The sequence below is a fragment of the Cebus imitator genome, unplaced genomic scaffold (genome assembly GCF_001604975.1).
Source record: "Cebus imitator isolate Cc_AM_T3 unplaced genomic scaffold, Cebus_imitator-1.0 Scaffold128, whole genome shotgun sequence".
In the NCBI taxonomy this organism is placed as follows: domain Eukaryota; kingdom Metazoa; phylum Chordata; class Mammalia; order Primates; family Cebidae; genus Cebus; species Cebus imitator.
In genome coordinates, this window is record NW_016107443.1 from 1640119 (window position 1) to 1651985 (window position 11867).

General features: G+C 44.5%; 2 protein-coding genes and 1 pseudogene across 7 annotated transcripts in view; all 3 read right to left on the reverse strand.

Moving 5' to 3' along the window:
- The window catches only part of PHKA2 (phosphorylase kinase regulatory subunit alpha 2), a 105086-nt gene extending 104178 nt beyond the window's left edge, over positions 1–908 (reverse strand). The window contains exon 1 of the mRNA XM_037742817.1: positions 388–908. Within this exon, the coding sequence (XP_037598745.1) occupies positions 388–465 (78 nt within the window). The 5' untranslated portion in view covers positions 466–908. The remainder of the gene's footprint in view (positions 1–387) is intronic.
- A 6033-nt stretch (positions 909–6941) lies between these two features.
- On the reverse strand, positions 6942–7058 carry LOC119473015 (annotated as a pseudogene).
- Positions 7059–7449: 391 nt separating this feature from the next.
- Positions 7450–11867, reverse strand: part of ADGRG2 (adhesion G protein-coupled receptor G2) — a 98477-nt gene continuing 94059 nt past the window's right edge. For all 6 annotated transcript variants that reach the window (XM_017540634.1, XM_017540635.1, XM_037742801.1 and 3 more), the window contains one exon: positions 7450–9220. In XM_017540634.1, coding sequence (XP_017396123.1) covers positions 9036–9220 — 185 coding nt within the window. In that variant the 3' untranslated portion in view covers positions 7450–9035. The remainder of the gene's footprint in view (positions 9221–11867) is intronic.

Below are 11867 nucleotides of genomic sequence, written 5' to 3' on the forward strand. Positions count from 1 at the left end.
CCTGTGTCAACTTCAGGAACTCCTTCACTCCTGTCTACCGTTTTCATCCAGTGTTGTCTGTCCAACACCCCCATACCTCTTTTCTCGTCCAAAAAAAGCAAAGTAATGCAAAGAGGCAGTTTGGACCCAGGGCACAGAGGAGGCTCATTCTCATCCTGAACAATGGCCAAAGAATTCTGTGAAAAGTAGCCGTAGCAACAATTAGGTCCCCTGAATTTTAAGGAGCACAGGTGGCAATAGGGTGAATCACTGGCTAGCAAGGACTAGATTCAAATAGGAAACTCAATTGCAAGGTCTCAGGTCACAAGAGGGCCAGAGGCCTGGGGAGGAGACTGAGTGACACGAGAGGGCAGTTCTAAGCGTTCCCTGTGGGCAGTCCCTCCTTACCTGGTAACACAGGATGGTTTGCTGCACCAGCCGCGCGTACCCGTCCAAGCGGACCCCGGAATTGCTCCTGCTCCGCATCTCCCCGAGGCTCCTGGGCCGCAGAGCCCGCTCTGCCGCGTGGGCGCGGGACGTCGAGGCTGTGGCCTCCAAGCGGCTGTGGTTCCTGGACACTCACAGCCTCAGTCAGTTCTCGGAATGGGACTGGGCCGGAGGAGGTCGAGACTTTTCTAAACGCTAGCCCCAAAGTCCGGTTGGAAAGCAAGCCAACCAGAGGCGCGGGGGCGGGGACGGGGGCTGGCGTGACGAAGGTCCCGCCTAGGCCAGGCCGGCGGGGCTCCCGACGCTGGCGGGACCCGGGACGCCCCGCGGAAGCAGCGGGAAATAGGATTCCAGGCGTAGAGCGAGGACGCCCCTGCCGAGCCCCTTTTACGTCCCGGCGGTCGGGAGGAGGTCCCCCGGGCGGGAAAAAGAGTCCAGCCCGCCCAGGCCGCGCTCAGCCCCGCCCCTGGCCCCGCCCCCGCTGCGGAGCGGAACCCTCCAAGTCGCGGCCTGAGGGGGAAGGAAAAAGGGGCGGTCCGCGAGAGCCGCTGAGAAATCAGCAACCAGCGGGAACCACGTTTCCTCCCTGAGTCCCGTCTCTCCCCAGCCGGCTGCCAGCCCCAGCCGTGGCCACCTGGGCGCCTCGGCCCCTCCCGCCCCGCCTCCACCCCACCTCCACCCCACCTCCGCCCCTGCCGCAGAGTGGAACCCTTGGAACCCTGAGGGGCACAGGTAAGGAGGCCGCCCCGCCTCCCGCCTGTGACGACGTCCGGCCCCGCCTCCGCCGCAGAGCGGAACCCTCAGAGTCGCGACCCTGAGGGGTGGGGGACGAAAAAGGAGGCTGCCCGCGGGAGTTTAGGGGAACCTGGTTCTGGGCAGGGGACGAGTCGGCTTCCCTGCGTGGTAGTGAGGAGGCCTCCGAGACGGGTCCCAATCCCACCCGAGGCAGGAGAAAGAGGGCCGCTCACCGCGGCCGCCTGGGCACCCCTCTGCGGGCAGGATTGGAGCCCCGCCCCTGGCGCCGTCTCCGTCGCCTAGCGGAATCGGAGTAGCCGGGCCCAGCCCGGAAGAAAAAGGGGGAGGCCCGGACAAGTGCCCCAGCGACACCTCTGGAGCCTGTGACCCCGCCCCTTGCCACCTGGGCGCCGCTCCCGCCGCCAGTTTCGCAGTTCATCTCTCACAGTTCTACAGCTTGAAACTTGGCATTCATTGTAATGTTTCGTGGCTGCTTATAACTTACAGTTCACAATCTTCGGCCTGGTATTCATTGTCCACCAAAATCTGGCCCACATAGGAATTCACTGGACAGCTAGACTAATGTAATTATTGTTTCCGCAAGCTCTTTGCCAGTCTCCAGGCATTTACTCTACGCTTGAACCCTTTGGTCCTTCCTCTTCTCCTTGACTAACTGAAGCCTATCTTTCCTTAACGGCCAGTTCAGCATCTCTATTAGCCTTCCCCCTTTTCTGAATTTCTATAGCCATTTCTTTAATAAGAGCTTAGGACTTGGAGTCAGTTCAGTTTGAGTTCAAATATCAGTTCTGCCATTTACAAGTGGTATGACCTTTGGCATACTGTTTTGCATGTTTGAACTTCAGTGTTGTCATCTGTAAAATGGGGATAATCATAGCACCTACCTCACAATATGACTTAAGATCAAGAGGATGAATATAAAGCATTTAGCACCAGCCTGGCTAGTATAAAAATATTTAATAAATCATAACTAATTTCATTGTCACTTGGCTGAAGTGTATTGCCTCCTGTCATTTATGTTTACGTGTGTGGATGAGGCATATTTTCCTAATTGGAATGTATGTTACTCACTGAAACAGTCTTTGGTATCTCCTACCATGCCTTGTTACAGGGTTGAGCATATAGTTGGAGCTCAATTAATGTTGCTTGCATGAATAAATGAAATCAGTCCTGCTTAGTTGAGTTCCTTTATGTTTGGTCCTTAATCAAGTTTATGTTAGATATTCCAGAACATAAATCTATGGCTTGACTCTGTCACTCAACTAAAGCACCAAACTCCTCATCAGCTCACATATTACTTCATGTAATACTTTGTTTTCTTAATATTGGCTCTTGAATTATGCAGCAATCCATGTGATGTGCCTCCATGAAGAATCTGCTGTGGTCTAGGGGGTGAGTAAAACCAGACATTGTTATCATCATTAAATGTTTTGGTAATCTGAATATGCACACTTGTTAGAATTGTCATGTATTCATCTGCATCTAAAATCTGGGATCATTGCTTCTTTTCACTGTGGTTTTTCTTTCCATTGGGTCCTTCTTTAGGAGTCAATTTTGCAGCCATATGGGAAATAACTGATGATCTTTGCTCCTTATCTGGCATTTCTACCTATTATAGAAACATTTCGGTTTCTTGACTTCTTTCTTTGCTATTCCTGCTATACACGCATGCACCTCTTTTGGTGTACAGGCCGTCTACAGGCTTAGGCTTTGGTCTATGCTTATTGCATAGCAACATGTAAGCTGTGTTCTTCAATAAGCTCAAGATTCTGGAATAAAACCAAGAAGGAAGGCTACTCTGTTTTAAACTTTTAAATTTCCGAGCAAACTTTAGTGATTCATTTTGGACCAGTAAGCTATATTATATAAGAATCAGTCTCATGTTTTAGTATCCTCATATCCTTGAGGTACAAAACTGCCATATCTGGGTTCCCATATCCATGAAGCCATTCTCTGGTTATCACCCAATAGAAATTTGTCTCCGAGTCATTTCTCAAATATTTGTCAAGAATCAGATATAGTATATGATAGGGTTTATTACTGTCTCTGAAGCTGATTCATGATCTCCATAAAGATGAAAACTTAGCACCAAGCGTGGTGACTCATGCTTGTAATCCCAGCAATTTGGGAGGCCAAGGTAGGCGAATCCCCTGAGGTCAGGAGTTCGAGACCAGCCTGGCCAACATGGTGAAACCCCTTCTTTACTAAAAATACAAAAATTAGCCTGGCATGGTGGTGGGTGCCTGTAATCCCAGCTACTCGGAAGGCTGAGGCAGGAGAATCACTTGAACCTGGGAGGTGGAGGTTGCAGTGAGCCAAGGTCACGCCATTGTACTCCAGCCTGGGCAACAAAGAGCAAGACTCCACCTAAAAAAAAAAAAAAAAATGCAAACCCAGAACTGGACCCCGGGGTAGCACCATGTATGATTTTTCTGACCCCAACCAGAGGATCTGCCATCATTCTGCCACGTTAACATCCAAGGTGGAAACCAATAAATGTTTCTTTTGTAGGGTTCAGATCTTTGACTCTAAAGAAAAGCACTCCATCTTTGACCCAGAGGGTCAATTCTGAATGAATTTGCCAAAAATGACCAATTCATCAAATTTAGTTATTTCTATGATAATTTAGTTGACTGGGGATCATTTTGTTTTTCATTACATTTTAAAGCATGTTGAATTTGTCTCTGCTCCAGCTTCCTGTAGCTCAGCTGAGACTTAGAGATAAAGAGAGGAAACACCAGGGAACATAAGATTTCTTCACAGTGAGGAATATGTTTATTAAATATATTTAAAAGAATGTATTCTAGAAGAACATATATTCCATTTTTGCCTGCTCTGACTTCTTGAAGCTGTACCCAGAGACTAACGTGAAAAGAAAGAAGTATATACTGGCCGGTCGCGGTGGCTCACACCAGTAATCCCAGCACTTTGAGAGGCCAAGGTGGGTGGATCACTTGAGGTCAGGAGTTTAAGACCAGTCTAGCCAATATGGTGAAACCACATCTCTACAAAAAGTATAAAAATTAACCAGGCATGGTGGCAGGTGTCTGTAATCCCAGCTACTCGGGAAGATGTGGCAAGAGAATCGTTTGAACCTGGGAGGCGGAGGGTGCAGTGAGCCAAGATCACACCATTGCACTCCAGCCTGGGTGACAGAGTGAGACTGTTTGAAAACAAAACAAAACAAAACAAAAAGGATATACTGATAAGAATTCTTCACATTGAAGCTTATGTTCTTCTTATGCCTACCCAGTCTTTCCTTTTTCCTGACCTTTGGACTCCAACTACAGCAGCAAGGAGCAGAGACAGAGACAAACTAAATAGTCCTTAAAATGCTCTTATGGAGACAAATGACCAAACAAGCCCACTCTGTGAATAGGTTATGCAGTAAATTAGATCTTCCTCTAAATGGCCTTCAACAAACTGACCGATTCCTAGCTGACCTCATTAGACATACCCAGTATCCCAAGTGAAGCTGTTTCACCGTTTTTTGTTTGTTTGTTTTAAAGATACAAGGTCTTTCTATGTTGCCCAAGCTGGACTCAAACTCCCGGAGCTCAAGCGATCCTCCTGCCTCAGCCTCCCAAGTAGCTGGGACTACAGGTGCTTGCCTGGCTTGCTTCACCATTTTCAGTAAGAGCAATCATGCTGCTGCTCACTGAAGTCAGCAGAGTTCCTTTGTGGGGTTAATGACTGCAGAGTGTTTTGTGAAAAACAAAACAAAACAAAACAACCACTCTAATATTTTGAGGAAATACTTCTTTAAATACTGGCCTCTGCCCTGACACTCCTTGCCTCCTAATATTGGCACCACCTCTGTTTCCTTACAGTAGAGTCTCAGATTGTGGGATCAATCTTAAACCCAAAGGAGGATGCATCACAGAAACACTCTCTGTTCTGCCCTATGTCTGCCTAAAGTAAGAAATAGATGAGAGAATTCATCTTAAGGACCACAGCGCAGACGCAATAGGAAAAATAAGGTGGGTAGAACCTAAAAGATACTGGACATTGTGCATCCTTTTATGTATATTTTGGTTATGTAATTTGCTTCGGGGGATTGATTTCTGAGGTCTCACCCCTCCCCCAATCTAGAGGATCTCACATCTTCCTTATCAATTAAATACTTGGCATCTTTGTGGGAGCTGAGGACCTTGGAAGAAGAGCTTGCTCAGAGACCTCTTGGAAGGGTGAGGCCAGCTTCCCGTATTTGGGGATCGCACATGCTAACCAGCAACGCAGAAATCCCAAATCCTGTTCTCACTTTTCAGTAGTCCTACCTGTTTGACACTGAGGAAGTGGATACTTAGATGAGATTTGAACTGGGTCATGTACATCGCCTACAGGCCAAAGGCAATGTGTTGAAGAGATAATCTTCAAAGAGTCATGGGAAAGTGGAAAGGAGACCTCAGAAACTGATCTCATGAGGCAGAACAACCCTTGCTCTGATTTCACAGTCACAGTCTGAGATATAACATTCATTCACTTGAATGTTGCATCTGCTGGGTACCTGCTGTTTTCCAAAAGATGTTATTGTTATGTTTGTCTTTTTAAAATTTTTTTTATTGCATTTTAGATTTTGGGGTACATGTGAAGAACATGCAAAATTATTGCATAGGTAAACACGTGGCAGTGTGATTTGCTGCCTTCTTCCCCTTCACCTATATCTGGCATTTCTCCCCATGCTATCTCTCCCCAACTCCCCCCCCCCCGCCTCCCTCCCCCCTTCCCCTCCAACAGACCCCAGTGTGTAGTGCTCCCCTCCCTGTGTCCATGTGTTCTCATTGTTCAACACCTGCCTATGAGTGAGAACATGCGGTGTTTGATTTTCTGCTCTTGTGTCAGTTTGCTGAGAATGATGGTTTCCAGGTTCATCCATGTCCCTACAAAGGACACGAACTCATTTTTGATGGCTGCATAATATTCCATGGTGTATATGTGCCACATTTTCCCTGTCCAGTCTATCATCGATGGGCATTTGGGTTGCTTCCAGGTCTTTGCTATTGTAAACTGTGCTGCAATGAACATTCGTGTGCATGTGTCCTTACAGTAGAACAACTTATAATCCTTTGGATATATACCCAGTAATGGGATTGCTGGGTCAAATGGAATTTCTATTTCTAAGTCCTTGAGGAATCGCCACACTGTCTTCCACAATGGATGAACTAATTACTCCCACCAACAGTGTAAAAGTGTTCCTATTTCTCCACATCCTCTCCAGCATGTTGTCTCTAGATTTTTTAATGATCGCCATTCTAACTGGCGTGAGATGGTATCTCAATGTTGTTTTGATTTGCATTTCTCTGATGACCAGTGATGATGAGCATTTTTTCATAGGCTTGTTGGCCTCATGTATGTCTTCTTTTGTAAAGTATCTGTTCATATCCTTTGCCCACTTTTGAATGGGCTTGTTTTTTTCTTGTAAATCTGTTTTAGCTCTTTATAAATTCTGGATATCAGCCCTTTGTCAGATGGGTAGACTGCAAAAATTTTTTTCCCATTCTGTTGGTTGCCAACTGTTTCTTTTGCCGTGCAGAAGCTGTGGAGTTTGATTAGGTCCCATTTGTCTATTTTGGCTTTTGTTGCCAATGCTTTTGGTGCTTTGGTCATGAAGTCCTTTCCTATGCCTATGTCCTGAATGGTTTTGCATAGATTTTCTTCTAGGGTTTTTATGGTGTCAGGTCTTATGTTTAAGAGTTAATTTTAGTGTAAAGTGTCAGGAAGGGGTCCAGTTTCTGCTTTCTGCACATGGCTAGCCAGTTTTCCCAACACTGTTTATTAAACAGGGAATCCTTTCCCCATTGCTTGTTTCGGTGCTCTACACATTCAGAGAAACTTCTCTAGTAACATACTATAGAAATGATCTCTGAAAGTATAGTCTTATGTTTGTCTTTTTAAGAGATGGTGTCTCACTCTGTCGCCTAATGTGGAGTGCAGTGGCACAATCATGGCTCATTGCAGCCTCAAACTTTCAGGCTCAAGCAATCCTCCATCCTCAGCCTCCTGAGAAGCTAGGACTATAGGCACACAATACTATACCTAATTTTTAATTTTTTGTAGAGACAGGAGTTTCCCTGTGGTTCCCAGGCTGGTCTCGAACTTCTGTGCTCAAGCAGTCTGCCCACCTCAGCTTCCCAAAGTGCTGGGATTACAGACGTGAGCCACCATGCCCGGCCAACTGTGTTTGTCTTAATCAGCACATCCTACTGCTTCCATGCCAGGCCACCAGGGAAAGAGACTGCAGATGTTTTCTCTTTGTGAAAATTACCAAACTTAAATATCTTAACTGCAAATTTATTTCATTGATTTTAACATTTTTGATTTTAACATATAAATAGAAGACAATTAAATAAATCAGAGAAGAAATATTGCAAAGACAAGTTAGCACTCACAGAACTATGTATTATTACTATGGTTAGTCTGAGATATAACAACATTCACTTGAAATATATGCAAGGGAACATTAGTAAAAGATTTAAGTGAAAGGGTTTTGAAATGTTCCTAATAAGCATGTACTTGAGGCATTGCTCAAGCAGATGTAGGTGGGAAGCAAGACAGACCCCGTATATAACTAGGAGCAATCAAGGCTCGATACATGTAACAACAATAGCAGTGCAGGACAGTCCCCTGTTCCCAATAGCTGCTCCCCTTGTCACTATGCATTCTTCAAGACACATTTAAAAAATAATGATAGCTCTGGCTGGGCCAGAGTGTACCAGTTATAACAATCAGCCATGTATGTACCATGCAGTTGCCTTTTAAAGAACAGCAATATGGTATTTTCCATATATATATATATATATATATATATATATATATATATCTTTTTAAGAAAACGAATCCTAGTCTACTCTCCTGTTCTGAAAGGCTCTGGGGGATTTGAGAAGCGGCAGTGTATGTATTTCATCTATGTTCACAATTTTCCTGATACATGGTCTGGATGACAGTTCCATCCCTCTCTGTGGCCAAGGTATAAAATTAAACATCTTGGCGCAGATTCTATAATCTGACCACTGGGGATGAGGTCAGGAGGTGAGTATTCATACCGGATGCTGTGTATGGCTGTACAGGTCGTGCACCCGAGGGTGAGTGGGACTAAAATATGGTCTCCACTCCGTTTGCTAAACCGTGAGCCCCTAGGGTTGTGTCTGCCCAGTGGGGACACAGGACACCCTTTTCTAACTTGCTCAAAGGCACTGTATGAGCTGTGGCACCGTCTGCTTACATTTTCCCAGTCTGGCTGGCATCATTATTTCTTGATTTCACTGAGGCTTCTGTATTTCACATCCTATATCATCTCCAAAAGGAGCTTTAGAATTCGCAGAAATAGCAAGGATTTTCTGAATTATCACAAGAGACAACCACGATTCTACAAAGGAATACATTTACCCAGTAGAAAATAAATACAAAAAAATGTAGAAGTAAGATTTTTGACACATGAGTCACTAGAATTTAGCTTATATACAACAAAGGCATGCAAAGCTAAACTCACCAACAGGCTGAATCAACTGTTGCTTTATATGATGTTATCAAAGAGAGCCTAGCCTCTTTAAAAGGTGGCTGAAAGTTCACTACCTTTTTCTGTTTCCTTTACAGGAGTTTTATTCTTAATGTATTGTTTAAAACCAACCTTCTTATAAAATGAAAGATAAGAAACCAAATCACAAATGTCTAAAAATCATGGTGTAATGCCTTGGTTTTCTCTTGTAATAGTAATCATTGCCCTTAATTAGCTTATGCGTCTCCATATGTTGCTGAGAATAAAATGAGTTGATTTTCATACATCTCACATTGTGTAAAAGGTAAAATTAGACATTTCACACTGTCAAGCATCATGCTTTGATTTTAGAAGAAAGGAATCACATTTGCTCAATAAAGTGTAAGCTTCCCCGCTTTGAAGTCCTTCTGAGAGCCATACGGCCTTTCCCATTGCAGGAATCTTCCTTCTCATTAAACATGTGCTGTTTTCCAGTGAAATCATGAAGGCACACATCTCCATTCTGAACACTAAAAGAAACCCCATTCCTCTCTGTAGAAGCATTTCCTGTGTAAGGAAACAGAAAGCAGGGCGCATGAAGTATCCACAGAAAGCATTAAAAAGCGAACACACTTAGACATTGCTTTATTCTTAAAGATATATTTGTTTTTTCTTTTTTTTTTACTTTCTCTAACATGGATCATAGGAAACAAAACATATATTTGTAAAATATGTTTTTAAAAACATTTATAATATATGTTCATTTATGATATATATGTTCATATATGTTTATTTTTCGTTCCTTCCCTAAGGCCACTCAAAGTAAGCCTACCAAATTGGAAATTGCTTCAGAAACCAGTTCTCTTTGGCAGTTTTTTGTTTTGCTTTGTTTTTAATGAAATGGTCAAAATCTGAAGCAAAATAATATATTAATAAAAGGCCCACTTCCAAACTCTGGTTGGATATATTTTGACTTCAAGTAGTAGCATATGTATAATATAAGCTAAGGTAATACTTTGGTCTCCCAAAAGGTTAATAATGTTAACAGAGACCCCCATATGTACCCTTAGGAAGTTCTGGGTTCTCTAGGTTCCTACAAAATGAAACTTTGTACCAGAGAAACCAGAGCAACCAGCCACAACAGTCAGGACAAGAACAAATCATCTCTCTTGTAGACTAAACCAGCCCCTCTGACTAAATCAGGACAGGACCAATTCTCAAGAGGAAACTACCAATTCCAACTTCAGAGTCCAGCCCAGGGAGCAGCTGGGCACTCAAGGGTAACTGTTGGTTTGGACGTGGGCCTTCCCTACCCCAAGCAGGATCTGAGTTGTAGGGAAGCGCAGGTGCTGGCATCCTCTAGCTACTTGGCACCATCCTTCTGACCATTAGATTATTGGGAGACTATATAGAAAGCTGAATAATAAGCCCATTTGTTTGTTAGTTCATGACATAATGATGATAACAATGATCATAACCGTACTGGGATACTTTATTATCTCATTTAGAGCCCTGCAGGGTGGGTACTACTATTATCCCCATTTCACAGATGAGGAAACGAAGGTTTCAGAAATTAAGTGCTCTGCCCAAGGTTACACGGCTCAGAAGTGATGGAGTTGGCATGTGATGTTGCTTCCAAACTATGAGCTTGTGGTCCTGGGTACCAAACGAGATGGCTGCTGGTACCCCACCCTCTAAGGCAGCTCAGACTGAGCTGTGTAATATTCATGCAAACTAGGCAATGAATATGGTTAAGGCAGCTCTGTGACACAGATCAAATAGGCGGCTGTTTGAATTTAGGCATTTTGGCTTGAGGACATTTTGGCACAAGAACAATTTGGCCTGGCATAATAAACAAATCAATAAACTTCTAGCTTTCTTTCTTTTTTTTTGTTTGAGACAGAGTCTCACTCTGTCACCCAGGCTGTAGTGCAGTGGTGTGATCTCGGCTCACTGCAACCTCTGCCTCCTGTGTTCAAGTGATTCTCCTGCCTCAGCCTCCTGAGTAGCTGGGACTACAGGTGTGTGCCACCACGTCCTGTTGATTTTTATATTTTTTTATTAGAGATGGAGTTTTGCCATGTTGGCCAGGCTGGTCTCAAACTCCTGACCTCAGGAGATCTGCCTGCCTTGGCCTCCCAAAGTGCTAGGGTAAGAGGTGTAAGCCACCGCACGCAGCCCTAGCTTTCTTTTTTGAAACTGCCAATTCCATTCCTCATCTATCCCAGATGCTGGAGTGAGGACTGAGGAGTTAGGGATGTTTATCTGACATGCATATTATGTAATATTAAACACTGAGCCATTTTGGCAGCCTTAAAATGTACCCCCACCCTCACTGTCAAGCATCAAAAGTAGCTGTGTCAAATCGGCTGTATTAAACAACCATGTTAAAATGTGCTGTTTCTGTCACATCTGATTTCCCAAAGGATGACAACATTGATAGAGCTAAGCAGGTGAGGCTTCATCTCTGAACTCTTTGGAGACTATGGAAAAATCTGGTTTATGGATTTAGAGCCCCAAACACGCCCAGCTAGTGCCTTTGATTTCTCTCCTTTCAATTTGCTTTCTCACTCTAACTTACTAACCTGCTGTGATCGTCACCACCTCCCCTCTGTTTACCTCCATTGAATCATTCCTGATAGAGCTATTTGGTGTAGAGCCCAGAGCTTTTTTTCTCTTATTGACAGTAAAGAGCTAAGGCTATATACAGCAGGTACTTCTCATCTTTTACAGCAGTGATTCTCAACTGGGGGCAATCTTACCCCCTTCTTGCCCCTACCCCCCGGGACAGTTGGCAGTATCTGGGGACATTTTGGGTTGTCATAACTGGGGGCAGGGTGCTACTGGCTCTAGTTGATAGAATCTAGGAATCCTGCTAAATGTCCTGCAATTCCACAAAAAAGAATTATCCAGCCCAAAATGTCAGTTGTGCTTGAAGTTGAGAAACCTTGATTTTGAGGCATGCTATGGTATTTTAAAAGCCTGGACAGGCTGGGTGCATTGGCTCACCCCTGTAATCCCAGCACTTTGGGAGGCTGAGGCGAGAGGATTGCTTGAGCCCAGGAGTTTGAGACCAACCTGAACAACACAGCAAGACCACATCTTAAAAAAAAATTAGCCAGGCATGGTGGCATGCTCCCATAGTCCCAGCTACTTGGGTGGCTGAGGTTGGAGGATCACTTGAGCCTGGGAGGTCGAGGCTGCAGTGAACCGT